Raw genomic sequence first — 15,678 nt, forward strand, 5'->3', positions numbered from 1 at the left:
TGACCCAGATGGTCCATGTATTTAAAGTGAGTTTTTTGGAGACAAACTACACTTTAATCTTTTTTTTTCTATCCACTTTGACAAACTCTGTTGTTTAATTGGTGTGTTTAGATTGTTGACATGCAAGGTGATTATTGATATAATCAATATAAAAAAAGCAACATCCATTGCTCTTTTCTATTTGTTTTTGTTCCTTTTCTGTGTTCCATGTTTTTGTCATGGTTTTAACTGAGCATTTTATGTAATTCCATTTTCTTTCCTTTCTTAGCCTATCAATTATACTTCCTTTTTTATTTTTTTAAATTGTCCTAGAATTTGCCATATACCTGTACAACTAATTCAAGTCCACTTTCAAATAACACTGTACCAATTCACAGGTAGTGTAATTTATAATGAAATAATACTAATTCCTCCCTCTTATCTCTCATACCATTGCTGTCATTCATCTTACTTTTATATATGCATACATAACCATATATATATACATAAGATATATGCATAAACATACATAGTCAACTACATTATTAATATTGCTTTGAACAAACTCTTATCTGTTAGCTCGATAAAGAATAAGAAAAATAAAACTTTTTATTTTATCTTTGCTTGTTCCCTCTTTGATTTTCTTCCTTATTGTACGTAGATCCAAGTTTCTGATCTATATTATTCTCTTCTAGTTTACTGAAAATGAATTCCTTCAATTTTTGTCTGAGAATCTCTCTCTCTCTCTCTCTTTTTTTTTTTTTTCTGGAGACATAAATTGAATGGCCATTTAATTTATCATTCAAATCAGGATACTTTTTTTTAAATTAATATATAATGTATTATTAGCCCTAGGGGTACAGGTCTGTGAATCACCAGGTTTACACACTTCGCAGCACTCACCATAGCACATACCCTCCCCAATGTCCATAACCCAACCACTCACTCTCTCCCTACCAACCCCCCCACCCCCGGCAACCCTCAGTTTGTTTTGTGAGATTAAAAGTCTCTTATGGGGGACACCTGGGTGGCTCAGTTGGTTAAGCAGCTGCCTTCAGCTCGGGTCATGATCCCGGTATCCTGGGATCGAGTCCCACATCGGGCTCCTTGCTTGGCAGGGATCCTGCTTCTCCCTCTGCCTCTGTCTGCCTGTGCTCACTCTCACTCCTCTCTGACACATAAATAAATAAAATCTTAAAAAAAAAAAAAAGTCTCTTATGGTTTGTCTCCCTCCTGAACCCATCTTGTTTCATTTATTCTTTTCCTACCTCCAAGCCCCCCATTTTGCATCTCCCCTTGAGAATCTCTCTTTTTTTTAATCTTTTACTTTTGAAGGATAACTTCTCAGGTAGAATTTCTAGATTGGTGGGCATTCACTTTTTGTTTTGTTTTCTTCTCAACACTTTAGATATTTCATTCCGTTCTCTTCTTGTATGCATGATTTCTGACACATCAGATGAATTCTTATCTATATTCCTCCATAAATAATACTGATTTTTTTTTTTTTTTTACCACCTTTGGCTTCTTTCAGAACATTTTTCTTTATCTTTGATTTTCTGTAGTTTGAAGTTGATGTGCTTGAATATAGTTTTGTTTGTTTGTTTTTTGCTTTTTTTGTTTTGTTTTGTTTTGGTGAGGGAGCATTCTTCCTACTTAGTGATCTCTGGGATTCCTGAATCTGTGGCTTGGTGTCTGACATTAATTTGGGAGAAATGTTCAGTAATTATTATTTCAAATATTTCTTTTGTTCCTTCTCCTTCTGGTATTTCCATTATCTGCATACCTTTTGTAGTTGTCCCACAGTTTTTGAATTTTCTATTTTGTGTTTTTCAGCCTTTCTTTTCTTTTTTGTTTTTCCTTTTTTTTTTTTTTTTTTTTTTTGGTTTTCACAGTTATTATTGATATGTCCTTTAGCTCCGAGATTCTTTCCTCAATTGTGTCCAGACTACTAATAAGCCCATCAAAGGCCTTATTTCATTTCTGTTACAGTGTTTTGTTTGTTTGTTTGTTTTTGTTTTTTTAATTTCTAGTACTTCTTTTGGTTCTTTCTAGGATTTCCGTCTTTCTGCTTACATTGCCCATCTGCTCTTGTATGTTATCTACTTTATCCTTTAGAGCACTTACGATTTTAATCATAGTTGTTTTAAATTCTTGGTCTGATAATTCCAACATCCCTACCATGTCTGATTATGATGCTTGCTCTGTGCCTTTAAGGTGTAGCAGTGTTTTTTTTGTTGTTGTTGTTTTGTTTTGTTTGTTTGTTTGTTTTGTTTTTTGTTATGTGTTGTGATTTTTTTTCTTGATAGCTGGACATGATGTCCAGGGTGAAAGTAACTGTTATAAATAAGTCTTTAGTAATACGGTGGTGAAGAGTGGGGGGAAAGAATCATTCTTTAGTCCTATGATTAATTCTCAGTCTTTAGTGAGCCTATTTCTTTGGATAGTGAATTTCACAAGAGTTCCTCAGATTTTTCTTCCCACTTAGAGGAGGAAGGAAGGCTAGAAGGGGCTGAAGTTGGATATTCCCATTCCTCCATGTGGAAGGTTAGGGCCAGCTGGAGTTGAATAATTCCCCACTCCCCGTCAGTTAGGTTCTGATAATATCTCTCCCGATGTTAGGCTTTGGTTAACTAGTTTCATGTGAGGGCAGGCCTTGTTAAGAACAGAGTGTTCTGGTATATTTTAAAATGGTTCCTCTTTCCCTTTTCTTGTTGGAAGCAAGAGGGAATTTTTCTCTAATATTTACAATAAGAACCTCATCAAGCTGTTGGGGGTAAAAATTAGGAAATGTGCCACCCACCTTCCTCCTATAACTGGGTCCTTCTGGAGTTTTTAACTCTCAGAATTATTTGTACCAAGGCTTCAGCAGTTAGTGAATTACAGTTCAAGTTTTCCTACCTAGGTACTGTTCCCAAAGGCAGTTTCTACTCACAAGTCCCTACTCTGGTAAGTCCTGGTTCCCTGTGTTCATTTGTGTGCCACTGCAATCCTGGTTGTAACAGTTTGCCCTGTGTCCTCCACTTTCTTACAGAGTCAAGAAAACTTTTTGATATTTAATTCTGTTTAGCCTTTACTTGTTAGGACAGGCTAGTGACTTCTAAGCTCCTTCCATGCATAATTGGAAACCAGTCTTTTTTCTTCTCTCCTCCTCTTCCCATAAATGAAATGGCTGTATTCTTTTACAGTTCTATAGGTCATACATATGATACTGGTCTTATTAGGCAAATTCATAGGACTGCCTTCCTTTCTGGGGTATCTAGAGGAGACTTTGTTTTCTGGTTTATTTAGCTTGATGGCAGAATTCATTTTTCTTTTGGTTATAGGACTAAGAGTTGTTCTTAGCTTCTAGGTGCTACCTGCAATCCTTGGTTCCATCCATAAAGATGTATCTCTAGCTCTTTATAGATCTATAGATCTATAAAAAGGTAGCAATCTATAGATAAAAGTTAGCAATATTGAGTTGAATCTGTCTCAGACTAACTTCTCATATCCTTCTTTCATGGTCACATTTACCTCACGTTTTTGTTTTTCTTTCTTTCTTTTTTCCTATTTGTATGAGTCATTGATTAGATTTGGCCCACCAAGATAATTCAGAATAACCTCCTTAGTTTTTGGACCAACCCAGATAATCCAGGATAATTTTCCTGTTTTAAGGTGCTTAAACTTAATCACAACTACGAAATACCTTTTACCATATAAAATAACATATTCGCCATCCCTGGGAGTTAAAGCATGGAAATCTTTAGGGGAACATTGTTCTGCCTACTACATTGCCTAAATTACTATAACATTATAGTAAGTCTGGAAATTTGGTAGAGTTAGTTCTTCTATTTTTTATTCTTAGAATGATCTTTCCCATTCTTAAATCTTAGAATAAGCTTGTTTAGTTCCACAAAAAAATTATGCTGGTCTTTTGATTGGGATTATATTGAATCTATAGATCAATTTTAGAATTGATATTTTACACTTTGAGACATAATCATAAGCATAGTTTTTTTTCTTCACAATTATTTGTCTCTTCCAGTTTTTTGTTTGTTTTAGAGTTTCTTTAATCACTCTGAACAAAGTTTCTACTTGTCCTTAAGGATTATGTTTTGCTTGACTTAGTCCTAAGGATTTCATGTATTTTTTATTTTATCGTACAAGATATTTTTCAATAAATGAGTTTTAACTCTGATTTCATACTGCAGATCTGTAAACTGTCATAGAAAATTACCATCATTCCAGTTGAGGGGCACCTGGGTGGCTCAGTGGGTTAAGCCTCTGCCTTCAGCTCAGGTCATGATCTCAGGGTCCTGGGATCAAGCCCCATGTCAGACTCTCTGCTCAGCAGGGAGGCTGCTTCCCTCTCTTTCTGCCTGCCTCTCTGCCTACTTGTGATCTCTGTCTGCCAAATAAGTAAATAAACTCTTTAAAAAAAATTACAATCATTCCAGTTGAAAAACTCTGTTCTTAGTCCATTCATATACAGCTTTACCTAACATAAGATAGGTAATAGCTTTCTTTAGCACTAGGTTAGTGGCTCAATGTCATTTTCTTGCATGAGTATTTATCCAAATTATGGCTCTAGTTTCCTGAAATCAGGAATATAGTATCTTCAAAGTGATTTTAGTGACCGGTTTATGAACCAAGAATATCACTCAAAGACTGAATTTTGAGTAAATAATAAGTTAGAGTGTCAATGATGAAAAATGTGACATCATCATCACTATCAGTACCTTGATGTAGGTAATGATGTAATCATGTGATCCATGTAAAATTCTATTTATTTTTTTAGGATGAATGTAGTATACTTTATTGATGGTATGAAACAAGAGAGGGCTCCCTGAGTCCCGCCCCTTCTTCAGGGGGTCTGAGATGGAAACTGCTTTGAGGTTGGGAGATTTTTCAGTGTGTTAGGGGATGAGTTGGGATAAGGACTCCCCAGCAGCTGAGGGTCTCTCTGTTTCTCTTCCTCTTGCTCTCGCTGGGGCTGGTGGTCCAGGGAGCTCTTATTCCTTGGAGGCCATGTGGACCATAAGGTCCACCAGCCAGTTGCTATAGATAAATTCATTGTCAAACTGGCAAATGAGCTTGGCAAAGTGGTCATCAAGAGCAATGCTAGCCCCAGCATAGAAGGTAGAAGAATGGGGGTCACTGTTAAAGTCACAAGAGACAACCTGCTCCTCAGTATAGCCTAGCATGCCCTTGAGGAGGTCCTCCAATGCCTGCTTCACCACTTTCTTTTTTTTTTTTTTTAAGATTTTTATTTATTTGACAGAGAGAGATCACAAGTGGACAGAGAGGCAGGCAGAGAGAGAGAGAGAGAGGGAAGCAGGCTCCCCGCTGAGCAGAGAGCCCGATGTGGGACTAGATCCCAGGACCCTGAGATCATGACCTGAGCTGAAAGCAGAGGCTTAACCCACTGAGCCACCCAGGTGCCCCCACCATTTTCTTGATGTCATCATATTTGGCAGCCTTCTCTAGGCAGCAGGTCATATGCATGACTGACACATTGGGGATAGGGGCACAGAAGGCCATGCCAGTAAACTTACCATTCAGCTCAGGGATGATCTTTCCTATAGCCCTGCTGGTGCCAATAGGAGCAAAGTTGATGCTCTGTTTGGCCCCTTAGCCATCACATCACAGCTTTCCAAAGGGGCTGTTCATGGTCTTCTGGCTGGTAATGATGGCATGGACTGTGATCATGAGTCCCGTCCACAATTCCAAACTTGTCTTGGATGACCTTGGCTGGAGGGTCCATGCAGGTCGTGGTGCAGGAAGCATTGTTGACAATATTAAGGGAGTTATCATATTCTCATGGTTTCACATTCATCATAAACATGGGGGCATCAGCAGATGGGGCAGAGATGATGACCCCCTGGTCCCACTCTTCTAGTGAGCCATAGACTTCTCCATGTTGATGAAGACCCCTGTGGATTCCATATCGTATTCAGCACCAGTACCACCCCATTTGATCTGACTGGATCTTGCTCCTGGAGGATGCAGAGGGTTTTCCAATGGTGACAGATTTTCCTTTTCAGTCTTCACTGTGTGATTGAATTTGCCATGGATGGAATCATACTGGAATTTGTGGACCCTGTAATTCAGGTCAATGAAGGAATAACTGATGGCAACAATGTCTACTTTGCCAGAGTTAAAAGCAGTTCTGGTGACTAAGAGCCTAGTACAGCCAAATTTGTTTACTCCGACCTTCATCATTATGTCTTGGGGATGTTGCTGGCACTGCACCAGAAGATGCAGCTGTCTGTCACACAGGGAGGAGCAGAAAGCCCCATTTTAAGTTTTTTTTTTTTTTAAAGATTTTACTTATTTATTTGACAGAGAGATTACAAGCAGGCAGAGAGGCAGGCAGAGAGAGAGGAGGAAGCAGGCTCCCTGCCGAGCAGAGAGCCCCATGCAGGGCTCGATCCCAGGACTCTGAGATCATGACCTGAGCCGAAGGCAGCGGCTCAACCTACTGAGCCACCCAGGCGCCCCCCATTTTAAGTTTTAGTTAATACTTCAGCCTGTAATTATTACATTTCTGTCTAAAATAATTAAAATCCTTTTAAACAATGATACTTCAAATGCTTTCAAAATTTTCATTGCAAATACAGTAAAATCTATTTTCTTAAATTTGTCATTTAAGATTAAGAAAATTTATGGCTTTAAACAATTCTCTCACTTTTCTTTTACCAACTTTTTCTTACCTGTAGTGTCTCATGACACTAAAATTCCATTCAAAACAATCTCCCATGATATCCTCTAATAAGCTGAACAACTTCATGCCTGTATGCCTTTTCTATGTTGTTTACTCTAGCTAGAAACACTTTATGTCATTCAGCAAAAGGACAAAGATTCTTCAATGTCTTATCAAGTGCAATGTATACAGTTAATATTAGGCGATTCTCTTTTGTACTCCCTATAAACCTAAATTTGTTTTACTTTGTTAAAACTGTAAACTTTTTGAGGATCAGAATTATTTCTTACTCAACTTTTCATTCTTTGGGAACAACAGATGCACCTTTTGTGTAGTAGGCATTCACTGTTTTTTTATTTTGTTTTGTTTTTAAATCAAGCTTTTGTGTGTAAAATATATTAATTTGTAAAATTGGTTATATTTAGCTGAACTCAAGAAATTAAAACGTCTAAATGGTTTAGATTTCAATGATCATAGTTATCATATATAAACTAGACAGATCAACTTTTTTGTTATTCTCAATAAAACAATCTGTGCCTTGTATTCTCACGTCTTTGAACTTGAATTCTGTCAGATTTCAGAGAATAAAGAGATTCAGATCTGTCAGTTCTGGGACCTCAATGAAACATTTGTGTCTCTAAGAAATATGTCTGTGGTTTAGCTAAAGCTAATCTTTTTCCAGGCCTAAAAAGTACACTAAACCAGTGTGAAAGGGTCAGGGATAAGAAATGTAACCATCCTAAATGGTTGAAGAAGAGTCCTAAACAGAGATTCCCCAACAATTTTAAGTGTTCCTCTTCCCTGCATTATGTAAATGCAAAGCACATCCCAGAGTGGTATCCTTTCAAAGTGAGGAGGATGCATATCTGAGATATATCACTATGCTAAAAAGAAATAAAATAAATTCCATGGAATCCAAGGAGACTACAGGCCTTACACCCTACAGATGAGTTGGAAAGGCAGAGAAATATGAATTTCTACATTTTAATATCTAAAGCCTTTTATAACATTGTATCTTATTCTCAAACACCCAGTTCTTGTCTTGAAAATACTTCTAATATTCTCTTTAACAAAAATATATTCTGAACAACTATATGAATAAGAGAGATTGACATGTTAAATGAAATCTCCAAATATAATGATGTAGAGAGAAATAGATTTCAAAAGGCAATTCAGTGAGTTAGGTAAAATGCTTAGAATTACCTAGTAATGTTGCATAAGTGACTATTGGATAGGTAACAATTCCAAAGTAGATTAGTATGCCTTATTCCCCATTCCCGCCGACTCCAGGAGATTTTATCATTCTTATCATTCTGGTGTTTGCTTGTTTATAAATGTTGGAATAGGAACTTTTTCAATTAGCAATAATCGCGCCTCGGATAAACCTCATTGGCTACGATACTGCCACTGCGCAAAGCTGGAATAGGAACTTTTTTTCGTTTTTCCTGTATTTTAGGTAATATTCATGGAAAATTACATCTTTACTTAGAATCAAGAATTGTCTAATTTATTATGTCCCTTCATATTATTCATATTCATTTCCTGTGGTCTACAGTCTAAGAAGGAAATGCAGATAAAAAATAATAAATATAGGGATGCCTGGGTGACTTAATCGGTTAAATGGTTGGCTCTTGATTTTGGTCCAGGTCATGATCTCAGGGTCCTGGGATCAAGCCTCATGTCAGATTCTATCTTAAAAAAAAAAAAAAAAAAAAGGATATAAAATGAACAGATATATTGTATGTTAAAAGGAGATTACTGCTCTGGAATAAAGAAAGACAATAGACCAACTTAAGAGGCATGATGGACACTAAGGGTGGAAAAGTATAATATTAGGTTGGAAAGTATAATACACTGGTACAATAATTATGAAAGTGAATTTTACAATTCAGAATAAACATTGACAAGGTAAGTTTTGAGCAAAATCTTGAAGAATGTGATTAATTTGTTCATGTGGTTTTATGGGGAAAAGCTTGATAGAGAAAGGAAATATGGGATCACACAACTTGCTCGTTACAAACTGTTTGAAGGGAAGTGTGTTTTCTATGACAGAACAAGAAGCACCTACAGAACAGAACAGTGAAGCACCTACATTTTCTGTCTGTTTTGAGAGTGTTTATGTACGAGGAGATTTGGTTGATATTATACTTTCCAATCTAATAACTACCATTCAATGTCTATATTATTGTTATTCCTGTTTAACGGGTGAGAAAATTAATCTTAGAGAAAAATAGGATAGTTTAATCACTCATTAATAGTAAGTATTGGGACTGGGACTCCAATAAATTCAATTATGTATGTGAGTTTATTTAAAAATTTGCACTTTTTATATGCAGACTTTTCTTTATATAAAATCCTATGAATATAGCTTCTTTTTCTGACCACTGGTGATAAGTTTTTGCATGAAAAATTCGAATTCTGTTTTCAGTAGTTTTAAAATTTAATGGGAAGCTAGTCAATGGAATTTTCAGAGTCCTTGTTATATATGTCTTCATCTATATAAATGAAAATATACCATAGCTTTGAAATAAAATAATATTTTCATCTTTGTGTATTATAACTTGGTAAGATAGAAAACATTAATATGTTTGATCATGTTAGTCATTTTTGCAATAGACTTGAAACCAATTACCATGTTACTTTTTCTAATTGCCTGTATCTATAGAAAATCTGAGGTGTTTCCAAGTTGCACAATTAATCAGTCATCCTTATAACACATTGGGCCATAGATTCCTTCAGGATAGGCCCATGTGGGACATTCTCCTCCCCTTAATTTATTTCTTATACACTATAAAGTGTATTATACATGGTTATGTTTTGTTTCTACTTCAAGTTCTTCATATTTTAACTCTACCAGAGATATAGCTTGTTCCTACTACAATAGATAGCTAATGGTACCCTTTAAGTAAAATTTATTTTAACCAGTTAAAGTCTCAGAATACAATCATATTTCTATCTTTGAGAGAATTACATTTTACCATATAAAAAGCTAATACTATAAGGTATTCAGTATATTATTGTCTAGGCAGCAAAAATTTCAGTTGTATGATATTCTTTTTATGTATAGTTGAAGACAGATGCATCTTATATAAATTGGATCATTTAGGGTTCTGGAGTATGGAAAATGAAAAGGAAATTGTATCTGTGTTAATTGGTGTCATGAAGGATCTAATAACTCCTGTTTTTTTCAATTTTTTACTGGGCATCTTAGTGACAATAATAGATGGCTACTTTACCATACTCTCAGTGTTCAATGTTGCAAATTTAAATACTTGTTTATGGTAAAGGCAGTCCCATCCACTATTTTTCATTTGTCATACATTAGCCCCAGCTGATTATGATCTACCAATGGAAGCAGGGAAATATGATTCATATCTTCTTAATGTCTAATTATATTTCTTTTTAACAAACACATTCCTATAAAAAGGATCCTAAATAACTGATCCCATTCCATTGTGTCCTATTCAATATTAAATGATATTTATTAATGATAGATTTTTTTATTTTTAATATTTTTATTTTAATATTTTTTATTTTAATAATTTTTATTTTATAAATGCTATTTATTAATGATAACTTTAGATAAAATATGGTTAACTTGAAACTTGCAAGTAGTTTTGTTACTTGAGGAACCTAGCCGAAATTCTTCCCTTTTTTCCTGCCTTTATTTTTTATTTTTTATTTTTTTTAAAGATTTTATTTATTTATTTGACAGAGAGAGATCACAAGTAGATGGAGAGGCAGGCAGAGAGAGAGAGAGGGAAGCAGGATCTCCGCTGAGCAGAGAACCCGATGTGGGACTCGATCCCAGACCCCTGAGATCATGACCTGAGCCGAAGGCAGCGGCTTAACCCACTGAGCCACCCAGGCGCCCTTTTTCCTGCCTTTAAAAGAAAAACAACACAAAAATTCCAGAAACTGGTTGATTTTCAGATTTGCAATTACTTTTATTAAAGCCATTCTTTCAGTAATCATTTTCTTCCTAGTTCAGGCTCTCATTAGGGTTTTGTGTTTCACTGTCCCCTATGCCCTTCAAACTCAGAATGGCCAGATGCCATGAAACAACTTTCCTTTAACATCCTCCCTTAAGACTTATATTTTATCATCCATTTATGTTTTGTCGGATGGTACCTTTGTCCACTATTTTCTCTATAAATATTCTGGAAGCACTCATTGTTTCTATATTTAGTTGCTATATGTTATATAAATCCACCATTTCGTGTTTTTCATAACTGTTTAATGTCTCTCTCCTCTCTTCCTTATTTTCAAAAGAGCTTCTGAATTCTCTCATATCCCTCCAATTTATTCTTTATATTACTGCTGATATGAAATTTCAAAATACAAGTCTTATTGTGTTATTCTCCTTCTTATATTTCATTTGTATTTATTACCTGTAAAAAAACAAAACTAAACAAATCATCTATTCCTTGTATTAGCATTTAAGGCTTTCCATGATCTAAGATCTGCTTATACATCAACCTTCATCTCCTGTTACTATGAGACATATTCTATATAGCGATATTTCATTAAATATGTTGTATTAGAATTATTTCTTAAAATATAATTTCCCTTCTATTAGACCTTAAAGTTAGTGAGAACCTGAATTTTATCTCACTCATCTTTGGATCCAGGTGTTTCATTCGGTGCCTGACAAGTTCTTGTTTTGACATATTGCATTTTCTCATTCTTTTAAATATTATCTATTTTGATTTAAGAAGTATTTTTAGGGCGCCTGGGTGGCTCAGTGGGTTAAGCCGCTGCCTTCGGCTCAGGTCATGGTCTCGGGGTCCTGGGATCGAGTACCGCATCGGGCTCTCTGCTCAGCAGGGAGCCTGCTTCCCTCTCTCTGCCTGCTTCTCTGTCTGCTTGTGATCTCTCTCTGTCAAATAAATAAATAAAATCTTTAAAAAAAAAAAAGAAGTATTTTTAAAGGTCACTGGAGTTTAACAGATTATTTGATAAGGGAAAATGAGCAGTGATGTGAGAATATCAGAGGGACAGGATTATTATTTCAGCACTACTACCCACTAGCCACATGACTGTATAAATCCCAGGTTCCTTATCTACAGATAAAGAATAATCCCACACTGCCTACTTCTTCGTTGTTGTGAGAATCACAAATAATGACATTTACAAAGATATGTTATGCACAATAAAGTTCAATAAAAATAATATGCACTACTGCTATTAAAACTAGGTGAACATACTGAAATCTATTTTACCTTCTCAGTAAACACAGCAATATGAATGACAATAAGGTCTTTTAAACCAGAGTGTTACTCAAATATATTCCATCTGTGAAAAGAAACTCTCTGCTTCACGACACTTTTGAAAACTTTCTACTATGGTTTCATGGCTGTGTGTATGTTCGTCCATATGTGTGCACATGTGTGTGGCTATTATTGACTGATAGGCTACAGTTAAGAAATTCTCCTGTGTACCACTCAGGGATTTGATAAAACTATGCTCATTTGATTTAGGATTTACATAAGTAGAAGAAAAATTTAATCATTTTTGTGATTCCCTTATTTCTTCTATAGAAACAGATAAAATAGTATAAAATAGTAAATTAAATAGTAAATAGTATTAAATAGTAAATTAAAATTACACGAAGTGGAAATTTCAGGATCACAGTGCAGATTCATTTAAAAATTTCAATGACAATGAAATCAGGGGAAAAGGACTAAAATGATTTTCTGTGAAATATGTAAGTTTCTAAATATCAAAGATTCAAAAGTTTCTGCCTCTCAGATACTATTTTTTTTTTAAATGGGAGACAGATGGGGAGGACGGTTAAGACATTGATGGATGTCTTAATCCAGAAAGCAGGTTTCTGAGTCTTGAATATATCTTGCCAATTATCAACAGTAGCTTTGCTTCACCTTCAGTTCATTGCTGTAAGTGAGGAAAGACAACCAACAAGTAGTGTTAGTGCTGCTTGGAGACACGGACATGACCGAAGAAGAGTTGTCTGTGGGAAAGCGACAGTGGTACCACCTGTAACAGGAATGATTAATGGCTGTGAGGTAGGAGTGAAAGCATTTATCAGAATGTTAAACTTTGGAGATCAATTTTGGGGACAGAAGAAGATACTGAGTTATAATCACTTCCTAGCTTGTCCCATATTGCTTCTACTTTATGGTTCACTATTTTGCAAATATCACACTTAGTCAATCTTTCTTTTCTTACTAATTTTCAAAACAATGTCCTTAACATTCACAGAAGCGGCAAGATTTATAACATTTGATTACAATTTGATTTAGTGACTTTGTTTTCATTTTAGTCGCAGTGTATTGTTTGTTTCAGGGTGATACAGAGCTGGTTAGTCCTATATCCTTCCTCATTTCCTTATTCTTTCCTTTTTTGAGCCTCAGTTTATAAATTAAGCAGAAAACAAAAATATATAAAACAGACTCCAGCACCGTGCTGGGAAATGACCTCGGCGGTGGCAAGGTGAGCTGGTGGCACCAGCAGCCAGAGCCCGGAAAGCAGGACACACGCACCTGCCCCGCAAGCCGGGCAGCGACGATCTTGCAGGAGCTGTCATTAGTGTCCCACGTCAGTCACGAGCTGCCGGGGCTGGACGGTCATGGAGAGCCTGGCAGAGAGGACTGTAAAGTCCAATCTTTTGATGCAGAGACTCAGCAGCTGTTGGAGACAGCACTCAAAGAGCCAGGTGCCATAGACTTGGAGAAAGTGGCTAATGTGATTGTGGACGGTTCTCTGCAGGGCTGCGTATTCAGCAAAGAAGTGGAACATCATTCAAGCCGAGAGCAAGCACGTAGGTCAGAGTGGCTTCTGGCGGGGACTGAACTCACTGCAGCAGTACCAGGCCTGGGAGCAGCTGTGAGCCCTGTCCCTGCAGGGATGTGTCGGCTATGTCCCCTTTATCTGCAACCTCTTTGACAGCCTGAGGGTGAACAAAACCCCTTGATGGCCCAAATGACCCCCGTCTATCTCTGCCTCTTCTAGAGGGCCCAGCCTGACAGTCTGAGCAAGGAGAAGGAGGTGGACCACTGGGGCCGAGCTGCACCACATGGGGGAGAAGCTGGAGAAGCGGAGCAGACTGTGCACGGATGAGCACTTGGTCTTGATCTGGGATGGCTTCCCGCTCCCATGTGCTTGTCGGTTCCCCGGCCAATGAACTGCTACTGGAAAATCATTGAATTTCAGACAGCCGTCTGGGAGGCAACCCTGGCTGCCCACGAGGATCACCACAGTGAAGTCTCCCAGGAGGCCTGCAGATCAGGCTGCCTCGCCAGAAGCACTGGCCCTTCACCTAACCTAACCTCCTAGGTTCGTGGTGGAGTTGGTCTCTCCCAAAGGCTGTCCCTTCCAGACTTTCAGGAGCTCTTGAGATATTTCCTATTTACACTGTAGTCCTTCCCTGAGCACTTTCTTACGGATTCAGGGATTGGGGAAGATACCAAACAGTCTTGCCCCCACCGTCCCATCAGCCTCTCCACCATAACTTCCCACCTGGGCCAGGCAGAGAAAGGCAGCTTCAACAACCACTGCACTATATACTCACTGATGCAACAGCCATCTTGATGCCTCAGTTTCCCATCTGTAAAATGGGTACTATAGTTGGTTACTGGTGGGATACTTTGGCATGCCGAGGGGTGGAACACAAATCACACCAGAAGTTGCTTTTTATATATTTTGTGCAAGGACCACGTTGGAAACAAATCTATTTCTAGTGGGTTTTAATAAATGACAGTACCGGGGCACCTGGGTGGCTCAGTGGGTTAAAGCCTCTGCCTTCGGCTCAGGTCATGGTCCCAGTGTCCTGGGATCAAGCCCCACATCAGGCTCTGTGCTCTGCAGGGAGCCTGCTTCCCCCTCTCTCTCTATCTGTCTGCCTCTCTGCCTACTTGTGATCTCTGTCAAATAAATAAATAAAATCTTTAAAAAAAATAAATAAATGACAGTACCACATCACATAGTATATCAGGTCAGGGTGAGAACTTTCTTTTTCCTTTTTTTAAGATTTTTATTTGTTTATTTGACAGAGAGAAAGAGATCACAAGTAGGCAGAGAGGCAGGCAGAGGGAGAGGAAGGGAAGCAGGCTCCCCGCTGAGCAGAGAGCCGGCAGGACTCTGAGATCATGACCTGAGCTGAAGGCAGAGGCTTTAACCCACTGAGCCACCCAGGCACCCCAGGGTGAGAATCTTCTGATAAAACTTCTCTAATATTAAAAATATACATTAAAAAACAAAGAATTCCTTAGTGAAAGATTATCAAAGTCAAACCCATGTCTGAAAGTATTATTGTTGACTCATTTGCAAGTTGCTTTTGGGAAAGAAACCAATATTGACTTTTTTATTTCTCTTCAGTTCTTATTCTGGCTCACCTTTCAGCAGTAACAATAATATTAACCTGTTAATGAGCACTCATCACCTGAGTCGGCACTCGAGGCCTTATTGGCAATTTCATATTTAATCTCACAACTATGTTATAAAGGATAACACTGAGGCCCAGAATGACTAGTTTTCCCTAATTCATACAAATCATATGACTAATGGAACAGGTAATTTTATTAAGATCTGTCTGATTCTAAAACCAGTGCCCTTGGACTCTAAAACCAGAACCTCTCCAGTTTTATCCTCTAAAATTCATTTCTATATCAGTATTCTCTCTTGTACTTTGTGAGATTTTCAAATGACTTTCCTCTTCCATTTTTCTCCAAAGAAACTTAGTGTAGGGAATGTTAGGGCAGATTAGGCCACTAGGCAAAATAGAAAGAGGTCTGGGATCTCACACCCGGACTCTAGTCAAGACTCAACCAATTTCAGACTGTGAAGCCCCCAGCATAGTACCATCACTCTGAGCCCTAGTTTTTAGGAGGATTCAATGAGATAATATGTAAAACATTACCACAGCATGTAACATGGTGCTTCACAAACTGGTATTTAATGTATTATTATGTTTCATTTGATGTAATGTTTAGATTTTTTTTACTTAAATGTAATTTTTGGGAGGAACTACTAAATAGAAGATGTGTATACCCTAGAAA

General features: G+C 37.3%; 1 protein-coding gene, 1 non-coding gene and 1 pseudogene across 2 annotated transcripts; 1 reads left to right on the forward strand and 2 right to left on the reverse strand.

Annotated features, from left to right (window-relative positions):
• Positions 1-4,905: 4,905 nt before the first annotated feature.
• LOC125094375 (glyceraldehyde-3-phosphate dehydrogenase-like) lies at positions 4,906-6,180 on the reverse strand. Its single transcript, XM_047719965.1, has 2 exons — positions 5,993-6,180; positions 4,906-5,193 (listed from the first exon to the last, which is right to left on the reverse strand). The coding sequence occupies exons 1-2, from the start codon at positions 6,178-6,180 to the stop codon at positions 4,971-4,973; spliced, it is 411 nt and encodes a 136-aa protein (XP_047575921.1). The 3' UTR covers positions 4,906-4,970.
• Positions 6,181-7,945: 1,765 nt separating this feature from the next.
• Positions 7,946-8,080, reverse strand: LOC125094459 (U4 spliceosomal RNA). Its single transcript, XR_007125508.1, has one exon. It is a non-coding gene; the product is annotated as a U4 spliceosomal RNA (small nuclear RNA).
• A 3,549-nt stretch (positions 8,081-11,629) lies between these two features.
• On the forward strand, positions 11,630-13,957 carry LOC125094180 (MIF4G domain-containing protein-like; annotated as a pseudogene).
• The last annotated feature ends 1,721 nt before the right edge of the window (positions 13,958-15,678 follow it).

The sequence above is a fragment of the Lutra lutra genome, chromosome 2 (genome assembly GCF_902655055.1).
Source record: "Lutra lutra chromosome 2, mLutLut1.2, whole genome shotgun sequence".
Classification (NCBI taxonomy): Eukaryota; Metazoa; Chordata; class Mammalia; order Carnivora; family Mustelidae; genus Lutra; species Lutra lutra.